We start from the raw sequence: 24458 nt of genomic DNA on the forward strand, positions 1-24458 counted from the left end.
TGAGATATCTTTGTGTAATCCCTGCACCATTGATTCAGCATACAGAGCTGAAGAGGGCGCATGCGAAAACGAGCAAAGGGGATCGCGTCCGATGCAGCAGTCATAAGACCTAGAATTTCTATGCATAAGGCTACCGAAGGGAATGATTGTGACTGAAGGTTTCGACAAGCTGAAATCAATTTTAGACGTCTCTTGTCTGTCAAAGACAGAGTCATGGACACTGAATCTATCTGGAAACCCAGAAAGGTTACCCTTGTCTGAGGAATCAATTAACTTTTTAGTGAATTGATCCTCCAACCATGATCTTGAAGAAACAACACAAGTCGATTCGTATGAGATTCTGCTAAATGTAAAGACTGAGCAAGTACCAAGATATCGTCCAAATAAGGAAATACCACAATACCCTGTTCTCTGATTACAGACAGAAGGGCACCGAGAAGCTTTGTAAAAATTCTTGGAGCTGTAGCTAGGCCAAACGGCAGAGCCACAAACTGGTAATGCTTGTCCAGAAAAGAGAATCTCAGGAACTGATAATGATCTGGATGAATCGGAATATGCAGATATGCATCCTGTAAATCTATTGTGGACATATAATGCCCTTGCTGAACAAAAGGCAAGATAGTCCTTACAGTTACCATTTTGAACGTTGGTATCCTTACATAACGATTCAATATTTTTAGATCCAGAACTGGTCTGAAGGAATTCTCCTTCTTTGGTACAATGAAGAGATTTGAATAAAACCCCATCCCCTGTTCCAGAACTGGAACTGGCATAATTACTCCAGCCAACTCTAGATCTGAAACACATTTCAGAAATGCTTGAGCTTTCACTGGATTTACTGGGACACGGGAAAGAAAAAATCTCTTTGCAGGAGGTCTCATCTTGAAACCAATTCTGTACCCTTCTGAAACAATGTTCTGAATCCAAAGATTGTGAACAGAATTGATCCAAATTTCTTTGAAAAAACGTAACCTGCCCCCTACCAGCTGAGCTGGAATGAGGGCCGCACCTTCATGTGGACTTAGAAGCTGGCTTTGCTTTTCTAGAAGGCTTGGATTTATTCCAGACTGGAGATGGTTTCCAAACTGAAACTGCTCCTGAGGATGAAGGATCAGGCTTTTGTTCTTTGTTGAAACGAAAGGAACGAAAACGATTATTAGCCCTGTTTTTACCCTTAGATTTTTTTATCCTGTGGTAAAAAAGTTCCTTTCCCACCAGTAACAGTTGAGATAATAGAATCCAACTGAGAACCAAATAATTTGTTACCCTGGAAAGAAATGGAAAGTAGAGTCGATTTAGAAGACATATCAGCATTCCAAGTTTTAAGCCATAAAGCTCTTCTAGCTAAAATAGCTAGAGACATAAACCTGACATCAACTCTGATAATATCAAAAATGGCATCACAGATAAAATTATTAGCATGTTGAAGAAGAATAATAATAATATGAGAATCATGACCTGTTACTTGTTGTGCTAAAGTTTCCAACCAAAAAGTTGAAGCTGCAGCAACATCAGCCAATGATATAGCAGGTCTAAGAAGATTACCTGAACACAGATAAGCTTTTCTTAGAAAGGATTCAATTTTCCTATCTAAAGGATCCTTAAATGAAGTACCATCTGATGTAGGAATAGTAGTACGTTTAGCAAGGGTAGAAATAGCCCCATCAACTCTAGGGATTTTGTCCCAAAATTCTAATCTGTCAGACGGCACAGGATATAATTGCTTAAAACGTTTAGAAGGGGTAAATGAATTACCCAAATTATTCCATTCTCTGGAAATTACTTCAGAAATAGCACCAGGAACAGGAAAAACTTCTGGAATAACCACAGGAGATTTAAAGACCTTATCTAAACGTTTAGATTTAGTATCAAGAGGACCAGAATCCTCAATTTCTAAAGCAATTAGTACTTCTTTAAGTAAAGAACAAATAAATTCCATTTTAAATAAATATGAAGATTTATCAGCATCAATCTCTGAGACAGAATCCTCTGAACCAGAAGAGTCATTAGAATCAGAATGATGATGTTCATTTAAAAATTCATCTGTATAAAGAGAAGTTTTAAAAGATTTTTTATGTTTACTAGAAGGAGGAATAACAGACATAGCCTTCTTGATGGATTCAGAAACAAAATCTCTTATGTTATCAGGAACATTCTGAACATTAGATGTTGATGGAACTGCAACAGGTAATGGTACATTACTAAAGGAAATATTATCTGCATTAACAAGTTTGTCATGACAATTAATACAAACAACAGCTGGAGGAATAGCTACCAAAAGTTTACAGCAGATACACTTAGCTTTGGTAGTTCCAGCACCAGACAGCGATTTTCCTGAAGTATCTTCTGACTCAGATGCAACGTGAGACATCTTGCAATATGTAAGAGAAAAAACAACATATAAAGCAAAATTGATCAAATTCCTTAAATGACAGTTTCAGGAATGGGAAAAAATGCCAGTGAACAAGCTTCTAGCAACCAGAAGCAATAAATAATGAGACTTAAATAATGTGGAGACAAAAGCGACGCCCATATTTTTAGCGCCAAATAAGACGCCCACATTATTTGGCGCCTAAATGCTTTTGGCGCCAAAAATGACGCCACGTCCGGAACGCCGGCATTTTTTGGCGCGAAAGAACGTCAAAAATGACGCAACTTCCGGCGACACGTATGACGCCGGAAACAGAAAAGATTTTTTGCGCCAAAAAAGTCCGCGCCAAGAATGACGCAATAAAATGAAGCATTTTCAGCCCCCGCGAGCCTAACAGCCCACAGGGAAAAAAGTCAAATCTTTAAGGTAAGAAAAATATTTGATTCAAATGCATTATCCCAAATATGAAACTGACTGTCTGAAAATAAGGAATGTTGAACATCCTGAGTCAAGGCAAATAAATGTTTGAATACATATATTTAGAACTTTATTAAAAAAAGTGCCCAACCATAGCTTAGAGTGTCACAGAAAATAAGACTTACTTACCCCAGGACACTCATCTACATGTTTGTAGAAAGCCAAACCAGTACTGAAACGAAAATCAGCAGAGGTAATGGTATATTTATAAGAGTATATCGTCGATCTGAAAAGGGAGGTAAGAGATGAATCTCTACGACCGATAACAGAGAACCTATGAAATAGACCCCGTAGAAGGAGATCATTGAATTCAAACAGGCAATACTCTCCTCACATCCCTCTGACATTCACTGCACGCTGAGAGGAAAACCGGGCTCCAACCTGCTGCGGAGCGCATATCAACGTAGAATCTAGCACAAACTTACTTCACCACCTCCATAGGAGGCAAAGTTTGTAAAACTGAATTGTGGGTGTGGTGAGGGGTGTATTTATAGGCATTTTAAGGTTTGGGAAACTTTGCCCCTCCTGGTAGGAATGTATATCCCATACGTCACTAGCTCATGGACTCTTGCTAATTACATGAAAGAAAGAAGCCCCTTGAACCAAACAATGGTGATCTATCCACCATGTCAGAGAGTGTCGTACATTGGGATTCAAGGATATTAATTGTGATATCTTTGTATAATCCCTGCACCATTGATTCAGCATACAAAGCTGAAGAGGTCTCATGTGAAAATGAGCAAAGGGGATTGCGTCCGATGCTGCAGTCATGAGACCTAAAACTTCCATGCACATAGCCACTGAAGGGAATGACTGAGACTGAAGGCGCCGGCAGGCTGCAACCAATTTTAAACGTCTCTTGTCTGTTAGAGACAGAGTCATGGACAATGAATCTATCTGGAAACCTAAAAAGGTGACCCTTGTCTGAGGAATCAAGAAACTTTTTGGTAAATTGATCCTCCAACCATGTTTCCGAAGAAACAACACTAGTTGATTTGTGTGAGATTCTGCAGTATGGAAAGACTGAGCTAGTACCAAGATATCCTTGAAAAACCTTAATCTGCCCCCTACCAGCTGAGCTGGAATGAGGGCCGCACCTTCATGCGGACTTAGGGGCAGACTTTGGTTTCCTAAATGGCTTGGATTTATTCCAATTTGAGGAAGGCTTCCAACTGGAAGCAGATTCCTTGGGAGGAGGATTGAGTTTTTGTTCCTTATTCTGACGAAAGGAACGAAAACGGTTAGAAGCCTTAGATTTACCCTTAGGTTTTTTATCCTGAGGCAAAAAAACTCCTTTCCCTCCAGTGATAGTTGAAATAAGAGAATCCAACTGAGAACCAAATAAATTATTACCTTGGAAAGAAAGAGATAGTAATCTAGATTTAGATGTCATATCAGCATTCCAAGATTTAAGCCACAAAGCTCTTCTAGCTAATACAGCTAAAGACATGGATCTAACATCAATTTTGATAATATCAAAAATGGCATCACAAATAAAATGATTAGCATGTTGCAGTAAGCGAACAATGCTAGATACGTCAGAATCCAATTCATGTTGCGCTAAGTTTTCCAACCAGAAAGTTGATGCAGCCGCAACATCACCCAAAGAAATAGCAGGTCTGAGAAGATGACCTGAATATAAATAGGCCTTCCTTAGATAAGATTCAAGCTTCCTATCTAAAGGATCCTTAAAGGAAGTGCTATCTTCCATAGGAATAGTGGTACGTTTAGCAAGAGTAGAAATAGCCCCATCAACTTTGGGAATCTTTTCCCAAAACTCTATAGATTTTGCTGGTAAAGGATACAATCTTTTAAACCTTGAAGAAGGAACAAAGGAAGTACCTGGCTTATTCCATTCCCTAGAAATCATATCAGAAATAGCCTCAGGAATGGGAAAAACACCTGGGGAAACCACAGGAGGTTTAAAAACAGCATTTAAACGTTTATTAGACTGAACGCCAATAGGACTGGTTACCTCAATATCCAAAGTAATTAACACTTCTTTTAATAAAGAACGCATATACTCTATTTTAAATAAATAAGTAGATTTGTCAGTGTCAATATCTGAGGAAGGATCTTCTGTTTCAGATAGATCCTCAGCAGAAGAGGATGAATTATTATGTTGTTGTTTGAAATTTCATCAGCTAAATGAGAAGTTTTAAAAGACCTTTTACGTTTATTAGAAGGTGGAAATGCAGACAAAGCCTTCATAATAGATTCAGAAACAAATTCTTTAAAATTTACAGGTATATCATGCACATTAGAAGTTGAAGGAACTGCAACTGGCAATGTACTATTACTGATAGAAACACTATCTGCATGTAAAAGTTTATCATGACAACTATTACAAATGACATTCGGTGGAATAATTTCTACAATTTTGCAAAAAATGCACTTAGCTTTGGTAGAACCGATGTCAGGCAGCAATGTTCCAGCAGAAACTTCAGAGACAGGATCGGATTGGGACATCTTGCTCAATGTAAAAGAAAAAAACAACATATAAAGCAAAATTATCTATTTCCTTAAATGACAGTTTCAGGAATGGGAAAAAAATGCAAAAGCATAGGCCTCTTGATAGAGAAGAAAGCAGGAGGCAAACATGAATGGGGTATTGAAATAATGAAAAAAATTTGGCGCCAAGTATGACGCACAACGTAACGTAAACTTTTTTGGCGCCAAAAATGACCGGAAATGACACACTTGCGTTACTAATGACGCCGCCATGTGAAAGGTCTCAACGTCACGTATGACGCCGGAAATGACGAAGTTGCGTCAAAAAACGTAATTGCCCGCGCCAAAAAAGACCCAATAAAGTCTAACATTTGACGCACCCGCGGGCCTAATACCCGCAAATGAAAAAGTAGTCAAAATTGAAAAAGACTAAACCCCAGGTAAGAAACAAATTTCTTAAAGTGTTTATATTCCCAAATATGAAACTGACAGTCTGCAGAAGGAAATACATGAACCTGACTCATGGCAAATATAAGTACAATACATATATTTAGAACTTTATATAATTTGCATAAAGTGCCAAACCATAGCTGAGAGTGTCTTAAGTAATAAAAACATACTTACCAAAAGACACCCATCCACATATAGCAGATAGCCAAACCAGTACTAAAACAGTTCTGTAGTAGAGGTAATGGTAAATTTGAGAGTATATCGTCGATCTGAAAAGGGAGGTAGGAGATGAATCTCTACGACCGATAACAGAGAACCCATAAAAAAGACCCCCGTTAGGGAAATCATCGTATTCAATAGGCGATACTCCCTTCACGTCCCTCTGACATTCGCTGAACTCTGAGAGGAATCGGGCTTCAACAATGCTGAGAAGCGCATATCAACGTAGAAATCTTAGCACAAACTTACTTCACCACCTCCATAGGAGGCAAAGTTTGTAAAACTGAATTGTGGGTGTGGTGAGGGGTGTATTTATAGGCATTTTGAGGTTTGGGAAACTTTGCCCATCCTGGTAGGATTGCATATCCCATATGTCACTAGCTCATGGACTCTTGCCAATTACATGAAAGAAAAGCACATTATCAAGAAAAAGTAATATTTATTAGCTTATACATTACCTAAAAACAAATGTAATATTAGCTACTGACAAATCAACTGAAACAATACACTACACTAAACCAGATAACGGTTATGTTTAAAGAAGAAAAGGAAATTGTAAACAACTGGCTAGTAGTGGCGCGCTACTGGTGGTTTCAGGTGATTTGACTAATTATATTGCGCCTGCAGTCACCAACAACCCCAACAAATTTAAAAAAAAATCAATCTGTTTTTTTTCTTTCCTTTTCTCTTACCATTGATATTTTACAGCAGTGATATATGTAATGGTCTAAGCAGATCAATGAATTTCAAGACAATATTTAATAGATTGATATATCTTTAATGAATATGTGATATACAGTCAGGGGCATATAACCTAAAGTCAAGTGTACAGAATACAACAGCTTGGTGTAATGGCCAATACTTTCTGAATCCCAATATACATTGCACCAAAAATATTAAGAATGAGAAATAACATCACAATATTTAATATACAATAATAATAATAATAATAATAATAATAATAATAATGATATACACACTTTGTAATAATAACCCTAATGCCACTTTTTCTGCAAGCATAAAGAAAATAAGAGTTGTTTTACACAGCCCCTGATTCCTACTGGCAGAGGATTACCTTTCAGTTGAAGAATATTTTCGGATCTGGCCCTTGATAAACTCAATTGTAAAAAGCTGTGGGTTTTCAGGATCATAAACTAGTGCAAATATCTGTTGGGGGAAAAAAGGAACAGTTGCAAACAAGTCAGATATGTTTTATGTAAAATATATAAAATGAAGATAATGGGTTTAGGAGAGCAGGATATATGCACTGTAAGAGAGTGAGAGAGAAGTGGTCTTCAGGAAGAGAGGGGACAGTGTGCAGACTGTACTGTAAAAGAGTGAGAGAGACATGGTCTTCACAAAGAGAGGGTACAGTGTGCAGACTGCACTGTAAGAGAGAGAGAAGTGGTCTTCATGAAGAGAGGGGCACAGTGTGCAGACTGCACTGTAAAAAAGTGAGAGACATGTGGTCTTCAGGAAGAGAGGGGGACAGTGTGCAGACTGCACTGTAAAAAAGTGAGTAGAGAAGTGGTCTTCAGGAAGAGAGGGTGTTCAGACTGCACTGTAAAAGAGGGAGAGAGAAGTGGTCTTTAGGAAGAGAGAGCACAGTGTACAGACTGCACTGTAAAAGAGGGAGAGAGAAGTGGTCTTCAGGAAGAGAGGGGACAGTGTGCAGACTGCACTGTAAGAGAGTGAGAGAGAAGTGGTCTTCAGGAAGAGAGGGGACAGTGTGCAGACTGCACTGTAAGGGAGTGAGAGAGAAGTGGTCTTCAGGAAGAGAGGGGACAGTGTGCAGACTGCACTGTAAGGGAGTGAGAGAGAAGTGGTCCTCAGGAAGAGAGAGGACAGTGTGCAGACTGCACTGTAAGAGAGTGAGAGAGAAGTGGTCTTCAGGAAGAGAGGGCACAGTGTGCAGACTGCACTGTAAGAGAGTGAGAGAGAAGTGGTCCTCAGGAAGAGAGGGGACAGTGTGCAGACTGCACTGTAAGGGAGTGAGAGAGAAGTGGTCCTCAGGAAGAGAGGGGACAGTGTGCAGACTGCACTGTAAGAGAGTGAGAGAGAAGTGGTCCTCAGGAAGAGAGGGGACAGTGTGCAGACTGCACTGTAAGGGAGTGAGAGAGAAGTGGTCCTTAGGAAGAGAGGGGACAGTGTGCAGACTGCACTGTAAGGGAGTGAGAGAGAAGTGGTCTTCAAGAAGAGAGGGGGCAGTGTGCAGACTGCACTGTAAGGGGGTGAGAGAGAAGTGGTCCTCAGGAAGAGAGGGGACAGTGTGCAGACTGCACTGTTAGAGAGTGAGAGAGAAGTGGTCTTCAGGAAGAGAGGGGGCAGTGTGCAGACTGCAGAGAGTGAGAGAGAAGTGGTATTTAGGAAGAGAGGGGATAGTGTGCAGACTGTACTGTAAGAGAAAGAAGTGGTCTTCAGGAAGAGAGGGGGCAGTGTGTAGACTGCAGAAAGTGAGAGAGAAGTGGTCTTCAGGAAGAGAGGGTACAGTGTGCAGACTGAACTGTGAGAGAGAGAGAGAGAGAGAGAGAGAGAGAGAGAGAGAGAGAGAGAGGTGGTCTTCAGGAAGAGAGGGGACATTGTGCAGACAGCACTGTAAGGAAGTGAGAGAGAAGTGGTCTACAGGAAGAGAGGGGACAGTGTGCAGACTGCACTGTGAGAGAGTGAAAGAAAGGTTGTCTTCAGGAAGAGAGGGGACAGTGTGCAGACTGCAGAGAGAAGTGGCCTTCAGGAAGAGAGGGGACAGTGTGAAGACTGCACTGTAAGAGTGAGAGAGAGAGAGAGAGAGAGAGAGAGAGAGAGAGAGAGAGAGAGAGAGAGAGAGAGAGAGAGAGAGAAGTGGTCTTCAGGAAGAGAGGGGACAGTGTGCAAACTGCAGAGAGAAGTGGCCTTCTGGAAGAGAGGGGACAGTATGCAGACGGCACTGTAAGAGAGTGAGAGAGAGAAGTGGTCTTCAGAAAGAGAGGGGACAGTGTGCAAACTGCAGAGAGAAGTGGCCTTCTGGAAGAGAGGGGACAGTATGCAGACTGCACTGTAAGAGAGAGAGATAAGTGGTCTTCAGGAAGAGAGGGGACAGTGTGCAGACGGCACTGTAAAAAAGTGAGAGAGAAATGGTCTTCAGGAAGAGAGGGGACAGTGTGCAGACTCCACTGTAAGGGAGTGAGAGAGAAGTGGTCTTCAGGAAGAGAGGGGACAGTGTGCAGACTCCACTGTAAGGGAGTGAGAGAGAAGTTGTCTTCAGAAAGAGAGGGGGCAGTGTGCAGACTGATTTATGGAAAATTAATTATTACAAGGAGGATTTAAGGTGGGAGAAAGTATAAACAAGTTTGATCTCATGGAACGAATGAGACCATAACAGTTGGGAGGGAGGGAGGGACTGTAAAGTCAAAATTAAACAGTCATGATTCAGATACGACATGCAATTTTAAACAATTTTCAATCTACTTCTGTTATCAAATTTGATTTGTTATTTTGGTATTTTTTGTTGAAGACTAAACCTAGCTCAGCTGATAGGAACGTGCACGTGTCTATAGCTGTATATGGCAGCAGTGTTTGAAACTATATATAACATTGCTATAAATAGTGTTGCAAACACTGCTGCAAGATGGCTAGAGACACGTTCACACTCCTGAGCTTAGCTAGGATTACTTTTTAACAAAGGATACCAAGAAAACTAAGCAACATTGATAATAGAAATAAATTGGAAAGGTGTTTAAAATGTTGTGTTGTATTCAATCAATTTAAAGGGACGTAATAATCATATGCTAAATCAATTGAAACTGATCCAGTATAACTGTAAAAAGCTGACAGGAAAATATCACCTGAGCATCTCTGTGTAAAAAAGGAAGATATTTTACCTCGCAATTTCCTCAGCTCAAGTTCTGTGTAAAAAGTTATACTTAAGCTGCTGCTTAGCTGCAGGTAAAAAAATAAAAAAAATGAAGAAATGAACAGCAGCCAATCGGCATCAGCAGTGCTGAGGTCATGAACTCTTTTACTGTGATCTCATGAGATTTCACTTAAATCTCATGAGATTTCATAGTAAACTTCCTTAAACTGAATAGGGAAATAAAATGAGTGCACGAAGCTCACTCCCTTGGCTGTCCCGGGACAGACATACTGATTTGCTGCTTAAAGTCCTTTGCAATAAGGTTTGAATACTTAGGACATTTTGAGGTAAAATATCTTTCTTTTTTACATAGAGATTTTCAGGTGATATTTTCTAGACATCTTTTTACAGCTATGCTGCATCACTTTCAAGTGTTTCAACATTTGGGTATCATGGCCCTTTAAGTTTAATTTTGATTTTACTGTACATTTAAAGCACAGAATGCTGTATAAAAAGATAACCTGAGGAAAGGTAAAAAAAGAATATAGTAAATGCCAAAAAGACAAAGGAGTATATACAATGTGACACTAATGATGAAGTCAGTATATCTGAGCACTTTGGATGGGCTCTGTTGCTAAATTCATGTGCAGTTATTTCTCATCCTTAGACAAAATGGTAACACGCTGTGCAAGGCGTGTATTATGGCCTAGGACAACAAAGCCTGTGCCTAGGGTGGCAGAATCGTCGGAAGATGTGGGGGCAGCACTTTTTTTTTTTTTTTTTTTTTTTTTACAAAACTTGCAGGAATCAATAAGCCAGGGCACCATGGTGCTCTGACTCAAAGCCCCTAAGACTCCCAAGGGTGCTACCTCTTACTCCTTGCCAGTCGTGTGCTGCTGCCAGTCGCACCTCAAATTTTCCAGCTGGATGCTTTCTGGGCCGCAGAGGTTGGGAACTGTAAGTCCTAGAATGTCGCTCTACCAAAGAGGGATAGGCGGTCATGTGGACCGGCATCAGAGACCTGGAGAAACAGTGCTGTGCTTGTTTCACATTTCAGCCTCACATGGTGTAGAGTGAGAGAGAGTGATCTGGCCACAGCACCAATTCTGTCTGATATGGGTCCACAAAATATGCACTAATTCTACAGTAACATGAGAAGCTGTCTGCCTATGGATTTCCACAGGTATAGTGCCACCTGAACCATGATATAAAATAATTCAGTGTACACGTTTTGTTTGTGTAATGGTAAAAATGTTTTATATATATATATATATATATATATATATATATATATATATATATATATATATATATATATATATATATATATATATATATATATATATATATCTCAAACTCAATCCAGAAATTATTAATAAAAGGGTATTTTTAAGCGGACACAAAAAAAGTCCTAAAATGTAGGGGCAGCACAAAACCTAAATACGCCACTGCACTGTGCTTAGTGATTGCATAGGATGCCATCACACAATTTTGCACTTATAGAACATAATATGTATCAGGAAAAAATAGAAAGCACAATCTAAAGTGCCAAGAATGAGAGTTAAGGAAAAGCACACTATGGCTAATTATGTGGAGGAGATTTCAAAAAATGAGTAACATTTCATCTTATTTCAATTTAAAGCTGGGTTTAAATACTACTTCAAATCTACCTGACCAACTAAAACAACATGTACAGCACTTTCTGTGTTGCTGAAACAGGAACACTCTACAATCCCTGTAAAGGACCATTATAGGGGAATAATTACATGCTCTAATTTGACCCAGAAACCATTTGAGAGCCACAGAGAACTGCTGGTCCCAAGCAGAAACTGCCACTGACTCAACTGACAGCGGCCATCGCACAACCTGATTGGTTCTGACTATATGTTTAACCCTTTTGCATGTTAGCAGGGAAGCTAGTGGTACAGTTATATGAGCTAAGAAATTAACGCATGTCATTTTGCACTATAGTCCCCATTAAAAATAAAAGCTGCATTTTACATTATTATCTGTGGTCCTCTGAGTCACCCAATCATACATTTCGTGCTCTCTGTAAGTTTACTGTTAACCTGCCTCCAAGATTTATCAGGCAAAATCCCACTGATATTCAACCAGTATGCAAATGGGAAATAAACAGATATTAAAGATCAGAGATTCTTCATTTATTACCTTAACCATTTACAGGCCATGTAAATCATACTAACAAATCCTTTTATTTCCTTTCACTGAGCACATTAGAACAAAACAGATACCTTATTGTGTTAATCCACAGCTCCAATTCCAAGAAGCTTTGAGCTACGTCTCATGGCAGAAGACCAACAATGTATTTATTGCTTAAAGGAAAAAAAATCTCCTACACTATCAAATATGCTGCATTTTTGTACACAAATAAATAGCTGACTCACCTCACCAAGCGGCTTCAGCGTTACAATATTGTAGGTGGCTGGATCTCTTTCTACTAGGCATGTTTCTGTAAGTGCTAACAATCGTTTCACAGGCTCCTAAAACACCAAAACGTAAAATATCCATATAATAAAATTGAAGCGTGAGAATGACTATGTTATCACTTTAATTTAAAATATAGGTGAAATATAAAAACAGGATTGAAATACTTTAATGATAAAAATTATAATAACCTACTTTCTGAAAAAGAATAAATCACAGTATCGCTTACCGAATGCCTTGGGGTGATTTTTTGGACAATGAATTCTGCTAAGGAGGTGATGGATTCATCAGTGCTGTACTTGCCCAAGCGATAGTTCATAAAGTGCTCAAACTCAAAAGGGTCTTTTCTAGTTCTCAAGGTCATACCCATGAATGTCCCAGCATGCTCTATGGCACTTTTAATTATGTCTTCTCTTTGCTCCGATGCAAATAAATGCTGAAAAGAAATCACACTGACATTTTCTGGGCAATATTTACTAAAAAACTAAACAATGAATTAGGGATACCTAGTTAGGTGTCTGGAGAAATACATGGCAGGAAATAGTGCTGCCACCTAGTGCTCTGAGAAATGGATAACAAATAGTTAGGGAACTACTTTTAAAACAAAAGATTTGCTGGATTTCCATTTGGAAACCATATATCTTAAAGGCATGAACAGAGAGAAGGATTTGACTCTTTGTGATTAAATGTTGCTAAAATCTCTGTATATAACAACATTTATGCTTACCTGATAATTTATTTTTTTTCCTAGCAAGGAGAGTCCACGAGTTTATTCATTAATGTTGGGAATTCAGCTCCTGGCCACAAGGAGGTGGCAAAGACACACCAGCAAAGCTTAAGCATCCCTCCGACTTCCCATAACCCCAGTCATTCGGCCCAGGGAAAACGGAAAGAGAAAGAGGAACACAAAGGGTATAAAAGTGCCTGAAGATTAACAATAAACGCCGCCTTAAACCATATAAAAGGTCGGGTCGTGGACTCTCCATGCCAGGAAAGAAAAGAATTTGTCAGGTAAGCATAACTTTTGTTTTCTTTCCAATGGCATGGAGAGTCCACAAGTCCATTCATTACTGTTGGGAAAGCAATACCAAAGCCAGAGAGGACACAGCATGGACAGGGAGGGAGAAAGAAAGGCAGGTGGTCTAGAACTGAAGGCACAACCACTTAAAGCACCTTAATCCCAAAAGAAGCCTCCGCTGAGGCCAAAACATCAAAATTGAAAAAAATATTAAAAAGCATGCAACGAAATTGCCCAACAGATTAGTTACCTGGAAATGTATTCCTTAAAGGTTCGGGAATACGACACCTCACTAATAGAGAGAGTCGTAAGACAGTTAGGAGACAGCTGTACAGCTGACCAGATCCAAATGAAAGACAGCCCGCAGAAACAAAGTAAAAAGGGTTAAAGAGACCCCTAGATCCTTGGGTTTAACGGAAAAAATACAGACAATGAAAAAGATTGTCTAAGCTCCTAGGTAGTCTGAAGAAGAACTCTAGATATATAAACCTCATCCAGATCGAGAAGCAAACTTCCCTTCTGAAAAGAAGAATAAAAACAGCGAAAGGGAAGAACAATGTTCTGAATAACATAGGATTCCTTCCCAGTGTGGTTTGGATTGCAAACTGGTGCAGATAACACCCTTATCCTTATAGACATAAGAAAGGAAGGATCACTCCAAAAGGTTTAATAATGCTAAATCCACGAGAAATGTAAAAAGCCAACTAATCATTCTGCTCTTCCTTCATGATATCCCTTAAGAAGGATATTACTAAAATTCCAGCCCCCCTCTGAGGGAATAAGATGCCACCCGGTCACCTCTCTTCTGAGTAGTCCTTAGATGAGCCCTCCAAATATCATAAATAAAAGGCTAGGACCTACCCTCCAGGGTCTTCTGCTGTGGACTCCAGGTTTAGCCAGCTTCATCCGACAGCTGACAGGGACCTGGGTAGAAATGGAAGCAGTGTAACACTGGATTATGGGAAGTGGGAGGGATACTTAAGCTTTGCTCATGTGTCTTTGCCTCCTCCTGGTGGCCAGGAGATGAATTCCCAACAGTAATGAATGGACTTGTGGACTCTCCATGCCATTGGAAAGAAATACAATTTATAGACATCACATTCCTTTCATGATTCAGTTAGGGCATGTCATTTTAAACAACTTTCCTGTTTACTTTTGGATTAGGACAAAATGAATGAACAACAAACTCATGAGAAGAATTGCCAAAAAAACATAATTTATGCTTACCTGATAAATTCCTTTCTCCTGTAGTGTAGTCAGTCCACGGGTCATCCATTACTTATGGGATATTAACTCCTCCCCAACAGGAAGTGCAAGAGGATCACCCAAGCAGAGCTGCCACATAGCTCCTCCCCTCTACGTCATACCCAGTCATTCGACCGAAACCAAACAAGAAAGGAGAAACTATAGGGTGCAGTGGTGACTGGAGTTTAATTTAAAATTTAGACCTGCCATAAAAAACAGGGCGGGCCGTGGACTGACTACACTACAGGAGAAAGGAATTTATCAGGTAAGCATAAATTATGTTTTCTCCTGTTAAGTGTAGTCAGTCCACGGGTCATCCATTACTTATGGGATACCAATACCAAAGCTAAAAGTACACGGATGACGGGAGGGACAGGCAGGATCTTTACACGGAAGGAACTACTGCCTGAAGAACCTTTCTCCCAAAAACAGCCTCAGAAGAAGCAAAAGTGTCAAATTTGTAAAATTTGGAAAAAGTATGAAGAGAAGACCAAGTTGCAGCCTTGCAAATCTGTTCAACAGAGGCCTCATTCTTAAAGGCCCACGTGGAAGCCACAGCTCTCATAGAATGAGCTGTAATTCTTTCAGGAGGCTGCTGTCCAGCAGTCTCATAGGCTAAACGTATTATGCTACGAAGCCAGAAAGAGAGAGAGGTAGCAGAAGCTTTTTGACCTCTCCTCTGTCCAGAATAAACGACAAACAGGGAAGAAGTTTGGCGAAAATCTTTAGTTGCCTGTAAATAAAATTTCAGGGCACGGACTACGTCTAGATTGTGTAGAAGTCGTTCCTTCTTTGAAGAAGGGTTAGGGCACAATGATGGAACAACAATCTCTTGATTGATATTCCTGTTAGTGACTACCTTAGGTAAGAACCCAGGTTTAGTACGCAGAACTACCTTGTCTGAATGAAAAATCAGATAAGGAGAATCACAATGTAAGGCCGATAACTCAGAGACTCTTCGAGCCGAGGAAATAGCCATTAAAAACAGAACTTTCCAAGATAACAGCTTGATATCAATGGAATGAAGGGGTTCAAACGGAACACCCTGTAAAACGTTAAGAACTAAGTTTAAGCTCCATGGCGGAGCAACAGTTTTAAACACAGGCTTAATCCTGGCCAAAGCCTGACAAAAAGCCTGAACGTCTGGAACTTCTGACAGACGTTTGTGTAAAAGGATGGACAGAGCTGAGATCTGTCCCTTTAACGAACTAGCAGATAAACCCTTTTCTAAACCTTCTTGTAGAAAAGACAATATCCTAGGAATCCTAACCTTACTCCATGAGTAACTCTTGGATTCGCACCAATGCAAGTATTTACGCCATATTTTATGGTAAATTTTCCTGGTAACAGGTTTCCTAGCCTGTATTAAGGTATCAATCACTGACTCCGAGAATCCACGCTTTGATAGAATCAAGCGTTCAATCTCCATGCAGTCAGCCTCAGAGAAATTAGATTTGGATGTTTGAAAGGACCCTGAACCAGAAGGTCCTGTCTCAGAGGCAGAGACCATGGTGGACAGGACGACATGTCCACTAGATCTGCATACCAGGTCCTGCGTGGCCACGCAGGCGCTATTAGAATCACTGATGCTCTCTCCTGTTTGATCCTGGCAATCAATCGAGGAAGCATCGGGAAGGGTGGAAACACATAAGCCATGTTGAAGACCCAAGGTGCTGTCAGAGCATCTATCAGAACCGCTCCCGGGTCCCTGGACCTGGATCCGTAACAAGGAAGCTTGGCGTTCTGGCGAGACGCCATGAGATCCAGATCTGGTTTGCCCCAACGCCGAATCAGTTGGGCAAATACCTCCGGATGAAGTTCCCACTCCCCCGGATGAAAAGTCTGGCGACTTAGGAAATCCGCCTCCCAGTTCTCCACGCCTGGGATGTGGATCGCTGATAGGTGGCAAGAGTGAGACTCTGCCCAGAGAATTATCTTTGAGACTTCCATCATCGCTAGGGAACTCCTTGTCCCTCCTTGATGGTTGATATAAGCCACAGTCGTGATGTTGTCCGACTGAAACCTGATGAACCTCAGAGTTGCTAGCTGAGGCCAAGCTAGAAGGGCATTGAAAACTGCTCTTAATTCCAGAATGTTTATGGGAAGGAGACTCTCCTCCTGAGTCCATGATCCCTGAGTCTTCAGGGAATTCCAGACAGCGCCCCAACCTAGCAGGCTGGCGTCTGTTACAATCGTCCAATCTGGTCTGCTGAAGGGCATCCCCTTGGACAGATGTGGCCGAGAGAGCCACCATAGAAGAGAATTTCTGGTCTCTTGATCCAGATTCAGCATAGGGGACAAATCTGAGTAATCCCCATTCCACTGACTTAGCATGCACAATTGCAGTGGTCTGAGATGCAGGCGTGCAAAGGGAACTATGTCCATTGCCGCTACCATTAAACCGATTACCTCCATGCATTGAGCCACTGACGGGTGTGGAATGGAATGAAGGACACGGCAAGCATTTAGGAGTTTTGTTAACCTGTCCTCTGTCAGGTAAATTTTCATTTCTACCGAATCTATAAGAGTCCCTAAGAAAGGAACTCTTGTGAGAGGCAATAGAGAACTCTTTTCTTCGTTCACCTTCCACCCATGTGACCTTAGAAATGCCAGTACTAACTCTGTATGAGACTTGGCAGCTTGGAAACTTGACGCTTGTATGAGAATGTCGTCTAGGTACGGAGCTACCGATATTCCTCGCGGTCTTAGTACCGCCAGAAGAGAACCCAGAACCTTTGTGAAGATTCTTGGAGCAGTAGCTAACCCGAAGGGAAGAGCTACAAACTGGTAATGCCTGTCTAGGAAGGCAAACCTTAGGTACCGGTAATGATCCTTGTGAATCGGTATGTGAAGGTACGCATCCTTTAAATCCACTGTGGTCATGAACTGACCCTTTTGGATCATGGGTAAGATTGTCCGAATAGTTTCCATTTTGAACGATGGAACTCTTAGGAATTTGTTTAGGATCTTTAAATCCAAGATTGGTCTGAAGGTTCCTTCTTTCTTGGGAACCACAAACAGATTTGAGTAAAACCCTTGTCCGTGTTCCGACAGCGGAACCGGGTGGATCACTCCCATTAGTAAAAGATCTTGTACACAGCGTAGAAACACCTCTTTCTTTATCTGGTTTGTTGACAACCTTGAAAGATGAAATCTCCCTTTTGGAGGAGAAGCTTTGAAGTCCAGAAGATATCCCTGAGATATGATCTCTAACGCCCAGGGATCCTGGACATCTCTTGCCCAAGCCTGGGCGAAGAGAGAAAGTCTGCCCCCCACTAGATCCGTTTCCGGATCGGGGGCCCTCACTTCATGCTGTCTTAGGGGCAGCAGCAGGTTTTCTGGCCTGCTTGCCCTTGTTCCAGGTCTGGTTAGGTTTCCAGCCCTGTCTGTAGCGAGCAACAGTTCCTTCCTGTTTTGGAGCGGAGGAAGTTGATGCTGCTCCTGCCTTGAAGTTGCGAAAGGCACGAAAATTAGACTGTCTAGCCCTTGGTTTGGCTCTGTCTTGAGGCAGGGCATGGCCCTTACCTCCAGTAATGTCAGCGATAATTTCTTTCAAACCGGGCCCGAATAAGGTCTGCCCCTTGAAAGGTATGTTAAGCAATTTAGATTTAGAAGTCACATCAGCTGACCAGGATTTAAGCCACAGCGCTCTGCGCGCCTGAATGGCGAATCCGGAGTTCTTAGCCGTAAGCTTAGTTAAATGTACTACGGCGTCAGAAATAAATGAATTAGCTAGCTTAAGGACTCTAAGCTTGTCTGTAATCTCATCCAATGTAGCTGAGCTAATGGTCTCTTCCAGAGACTCAAACCAGAATGCCGCCGCAGCCGTGACAGGCGCAATGCATGCAAGGGGTTGCAATATAAAACCTTGTTGAACAAACATTTTCTTAAGGTAACCCTCTAACTTTTTATCCATTGGATCTGAAAAAGCACAGCTATCCTCCACCGGGATAGTGGTACGCTTAGCTAAAGTAGAAACTGCTCCCTCCACCTTAGGGACCGTCTGCCATAAGTCCCGTGTGGTGGCGTCTATTGGAAAAAATTTTCTAAATATAGGAGGGGGTGAGAAAGGCACACCGGGTCTATCCCACTCCTTGTTAACAATTTCTGAAAGCCTTTTAGGTATAGGAAAAACGTCAGTACACGTCGGTACCGCAAAATATTTATCCAGCCTACATATTTTCTCTGGGATTGCAACCGTGTTACAATCATTCAGAGCCGCTAATACCTCCCCTAGTAACACACGGAGGTTCTCAAGCTTAAATTTAAAATTTGAAATGTCTGAATCCAGTTTATTTGGATCAGATCCGTCACCCACAGAATGAAGCTCTCCGTCTTCATGTTCTGCAAATTGTGACGCAGTATCAGACATGGCCCTAGTATTTTCAGCGCACTCTGTTCTCACCCCAGAGTGGTCGCGTTTACCCCTAAGTTCTGGCAATTTAGATAAAACTTCAGTCATAACATTAGCCATGTCTTGCAAAGTGATTTGTAAAGGCCGCCCTGATGTACTTGGCGTCACAATATCACGCACCTCCTGAGCGGGAGATGCAGGTACTGACACGTGAGGAGAGTTAGTCGGCATAACTTCCCCCTCGTTGTCTGGTGAAATTTTCTTTACATGTACAGATTGGCTTTTACTTAAAGTAGCATCAATGCAATTAGTACACAAATTTCTATTGGGCTCCACATTGGCCTTTGAACATATTGCACAAAGAGATTCCTCTATGTCAGACATGTTTAAACAAACTAGCAATTAAACTAGCAAGCTTGGAAAATACTTTTCAAATAAATTTACAAGCAATATAAAAAACGTTACTGTGCCTTTAAGAAGCACACAAAACTGTCACAGTTGAAATAATAATGAACCGGATTAGTTATAGAAACCAAATTTTCACATTAAATTCAATAATTTAGCAAAGGATTGCACCCACTAGCAAATGGATGATTAACCCCTTAATACCAAAAAACCGGATAACAATAAAAATATATACGTTTTTATCACAGTCAAAGCACAGTCTCACAGGTCTGCTGTGAGTGATTACCTCCCTCAAAACTAGTTTTGGAGACCCCTGAGCTCTGTAGAGACGTCCTGGATCATGCAGGGAGAACAGGAAGACTTGTGACTGAATTTCTACTGCGCAGTAAAAGCGCCAAAATAGGCCCCTCCCACTCATAATACAACAGTGGGGAAGCTCAGTAAACTGATTTTATTCAAAACAAACGACAGCCATGTGGAAAAATAATGCCCCTAAAAATTTTTCACCAAGTACCTCAGAGAAAAAACGATTAACATGCCAGTAAACGTTTTAAATATAAATATATGAAATGTTAATAAAAAGCCTGTTGCTAGTCGCTTTCACTGCAGAGAGGCTATAATTTATATATATATATACAGTATTTTCTTAGTGAAGTGCCATTCCCCAGAAATACTTCAGTGCAAACATACACACATATCAGCCTGATACCAGTTACTACTACTGCATTTAAGGCTGTACTTACATTACATCGGTATTAGCAGTATTTTCTCAGTCAATTCCATTCCTTAGAAAATAATATACTGCAACATACCTCCTTGCAGGTGAACCCTGCCCGCTGTTCCCTGTTCTGAAGTTACCTCGCTCCTCAGAATGGCCGAGAACAGCAAATGGATCTTAGTTACGTCCGCTAAGATCATACACAACTCAGGTAGATTCTTCTTCTAATGCTGCCTGAGAAAAAACAACACACTCCGGTGCTGTTTAAAATAACAAACTTTTGATTGAAGAAATAAAAACTAATTTTAATAACCACAGTCCTCTCACACGTCCTATCTATTAGTTAGGTGCAAGAGAATGACTGGGTATGACGTAGAGGGGAGGAGCTATATAGCAGCTCTGCTTGGGTGATCCTCTTGCACTTCCTGTTGGGGAGGAGTTAATATCCCATAAGTAATGGATGACCCGTGGACTGACTACACTTAACAGGAGAAATATCACTTAAAAAGGGACAGTCTAGTCAAAATTAAACTTCCATGGTTCAGATAGGACATGGAATTTTAAACAACTATTCCAATTTACTTTTATAATCAATTTTGCTTTGTTCTATTGGTATTCTTAGTTAAAAGCTAAATCTAGGTAGGCTCATATGCCAATTTCTTAGCCCTTGAATGTCGCCTCTTATCTGAACGCATTTTGAAAAAAAATCACAACTAGAGGGCGTTAGTTCATGTGTGCCATATACATAACATTATGCTCACGCCCATGGAGTTACATAGGAGTGAGCACTGATTGGCTAAAATGGAAGTCTGTCAAAAGAACTGAAATAAGGAGGCAGTCTGCAGAGTCTTAGATACAAGGTAATCCCATGGGTAAAAAGTGTATTAATATAACTGTGTTGGTTATGCAAAACTGGGGAATGGGTAATAAAGGGATTATCTATCTTTGAAACAATAAAAATTCTGGTGTAAACTGTCCCTTTAAAGTGATAGTAAATCCTAGCATTTATGAAATGCTACATTTTACCACTGCTATAAATAAAGGGGTCTTTCAATCATGAAGTAAAAAAAAAAACTTCATGCTGAAAGTATCTTTATTTGCACGTGAATTTATGCCAAGCAGAACGCCTTCAGCTGCCCATGGCAAAACGTTATTTTTTCAACAAGGTGACGTTTTCACCTCTTAGCCAATAGCCATGGTAGCTGTTCGGCATTATGCTGTATGGCTAGCATTGCTATTGCTTTGGGCGGCCGGAAGCACTAAGCTCGGCATAAACTCCCAGGCAAATAAAGGTACTTTCAGCTTGAAGTTTTTTTATACTTCATGACTGAAAGTTCTCTTTATTAATAGCACTGGTAAGTCCTAGCATTTCAAAAACGCTAAGATATACCATTGAATTAAATAATATTGAGGGTATTTGCTAGAAGTGTCTACTAGGTAATATATGGCACTTTTGGAATATTGTATTGCTATATATTGGAGATTGTGAATATATGAATTATGGCATTATTAAAAGCTGAATGTTCTCAATGTTGCCTTTTTCTGTGGCCCTATGCTTCAAAAAAAAAAGAGTAATACAGGAGACTTTGCTGTGGGAGTGAATTGATCAGTACTTTGGGATTTGTGGAGTAACTGTATAAAATTGCACAGCACTAAAAATGTTTGGTGTGTTGCTGGATCCAGTTTGATGCCTTGCTCACTTCATCAAGCCCATCAATCACATGAACACATTTTTGAATAGTGAAGTAATTACTAAATGTAGTATATAAGATAGAGACTATTAACTTGATATTGTTGAAAGACATAAAACGTTGCTTCTGCGCAGCTACTTCACATTGCTGGTGATCAGTGTCTGAAGCATGCAATCTACACTTCTATAAAAATAAATTATATTGTGGAAAAATAAAAACATGATACTGGCACCCATTTGGTTTTTTTTTTATCAAAGTGTCTCTTTACCAAACACTAAGGTTGTTCCTTCCTCTCTTCCATAAATAAGTTGGAAAGAACAATGACCTAGCAGTTCTCAATGGACCTATAACAACTAGAACAACAAGATGTCACAGAAAGAAACCTTATCTAAGAAAAACAATAAAGATGCATAATGACGGTAAAATGAATCATCTTAAAGGACAAGTAAAAACAGTAGATTTGCATAAACAACACATGCATGAAAAAATACAAATCTCTGAACTTCAAATAAGTAGTAGATTTTTTTCTGACAAATTTAAAAGTTGTCTATTTCTACTCCCCCGTATCATGTGACAGCCATCAGCCAATTACAAATGCATATAAATATATTCTGTGAATTCTTGCAGATGCTCAGTAGCAGCTGGTGACTCAAAAAGTGTAAATATAAAAAGGCTGTGCACAGTTTGGTAATGGAAGTAAATTGGAAAGTTGTTTAAATTGCGTGCTCTATCTGAATCAGGATAGTTTAATTTTGACTAGACTGTCCCTTTAACTAAAACACAAACATGTCCCATGAAAGTGACTGGGATTTAAACTAAAACTTTTACACGTTAAAGGGACATTCAATGGATACTAAACCCAAATTATTTATTTCATGATTGAGATAGAGCATGCAATTTTAAGCAACTTTCTAATTTACTCCTATTATCAATTTTTCTTCGTTCTTTTGCTAACTTTACTTGAAAATGCAAGAATGCAAGGTTCGGAGCCGGCCCATTTTTGGTTCAGCATCTGGGTAGAGCTTGCTGATTGGTTTGCTACATTTAGCAACCAATCAGCAAGCGTTACCTAGATGCTGAACTAAAAATGGGCCGGCTTTTAAAGGGACACTAAACCCAATTTTTTTCTTTCATGATACTGATAATGCATGCAATTTTAAGCAACTTTCTAATTTACTCCTATTACCATTTTTTCTTCGTTCTCTTGCTATCTTTATTTAAAAAGCAGGAATGTGATGAATAGGAGCCAACCTATTTTTGGTTGAGAACCTGGGTTATGTTGCTTATTGGTGGGTAAATGTAAGCCTGCAATAAGCAAGCGCTATCCATGGTGCTGAACCTAAAATGGGCTGGCTGCTAAGATTTACATTCCTGCTTTTAAAATAAAGATAGCAAAAGAACGAAAAAAAAATGATAATAGGAGTAAATAAGAAAGTTGCTTAAAATGTAATTCTCTATCTGAATCACGAAAGAAATAATGTGGGTTTAGTATCCCTTTAAGCACTAAACACATTTTATAAGCTTAGTATTGAGGTTATTCCCCACCTCCCTCTAGTCATGGGTACCGGCATGTTAAAATCTAGCTTTCACTGCATTCCAGTGCTGATGTGTTTGCATATGTGCAGCAACTCTCCTTCAGATACCTGCAGTGTAACTTATGTTCCATAATGGCAATACCCATAATTAGAGGGAGGTGCAGTAAATGTTTTTAGCATTAAATGTCAATTAAATTGGAATCACGGTATGAACAATATAACAATCTTACCAGTCTGCTAAATCCTCCATAAAGAATGCAAAACCCTCCCTGGTAATCAGAGAGCTCTGCAAATCCTTCAACGTTTCGATAATCATAAGAGCATAGAATACGATTATTTGTTGGATCAATCTGGTCAATACTTCCAGGAGTCACTTCCAGAGTGACCAGTTTTCTTGTATCGCTCCAATGATGTTTGTAGCAACTGTATCTCTACAAATGAAATAATTCTACTTAGTGTACTTATTTAGTAAGTTGCCTTTATAAAGATAATAGATTGATAAATACTAATGAACAAACTGACAACTAATTTTAAGACACATACTATACACATCAAAACAAGCAGAACACAAGTTACTTTATTTTCTGTATTTGGTCTTTTTAATTGGGTGACAGCTAGCTAAGGAGAAATAATGCAGTGTTTACCACAAATTAGCAAGATGAAAGTCCAATAAAAAATTGTTTTAAAGAGCCATTCTAATAAAATTACATGGTTTGATTCATTATGAAGTGCTCCTCTCAATCCTTCACCTTACTTGATTCATTAGACCATGCAATGTCCCTTGTATACTATACAGTGTTCTCCCCAGGACCTTTTTAGCAGGTGCACCACCCAGGTGATTTTACTGACCAACCAGCTAAAATTGTAGCCAATAATAAAGGGATACAAACCACAATTTTTTTCCTTCATGATTCAGATAGGGCATGCCATTTTAAGCAACTTTCTAATTTACTCCTAATAATAATTTTTCTTTGTTCTCTTGCTATCTTTATGTAGCAATTACATTTAGCCACCAATCGGTAAACACTACCCAGGTGCTGAACCAAAAAAGGGCCTGCTCCCAAGCTTACATTCCTGCTTTTTAAATAAAGATACCAAGAGAACGAAAAAAATGTGATAATAGGAGAAAATTAGAAAGTTGCTTAAAATGGCATGCTCTATCTGAATCAGAAAAAAGAAAAAAAAATGGGTTTAGTATCTCTTTAAACTAAAATTAGCTCATATTAAAAATGTTCCATTTTTATTGCACA

General features: G+C 39.9%; 1 protein-coding gene across 4 annotated transcripts in view; it reads right to left on the bottom strand.

Annotated features, from left to right (window-relative positions):
- Positions 1-24458, bottom strand: part of DNAJC13 (DnaJ heat shock protein family (Hsp40) member C13) — a 709325-nt gene that overhangs the window by 410682 nt on the left and 274185 nt on the right. For all 4 annotated transcript variants that reach the window (XR_008402530.1, XM_053714290.1, XM_053714292.1 and 1 more), the window contains exons 6-9: positions 23439-23639; positions 12472-12678; positions 12203-12298; positions 7044-7135 (exon numbers count right to left, since the gene is read on the bottom strand). Coding sequence is in view for 3 of the 4 variants with exons in the window: in XM_053714290.1 (XP_053570265.1) it covers positions 7044-7135; positions 12203-12298; positions 12472-12678; positions 23439-23639 (596 nt within the window). In the remaining variant the exon portion in view is untranslated. The remainder of the gene's footprint in view (positions 1-7043; positions 7136-12202; positions 12299-12471; positions 12679-23438; positions 23640-24458) is intronic.

The sequence above is a fragment of the Bombina bombina genome, chromosome 5 (assembly GCF_027579735.1).
Source record: "Bombina bombina isolate aBomBom1 chromosome 5, aBomBom1.pri, whole genome shotgun sequence".
NCBI lineage: Eukaryota > Metazoa > Chordata > Amphibia > Anura > Bombinatoridae > Bombina > Bombina bombina.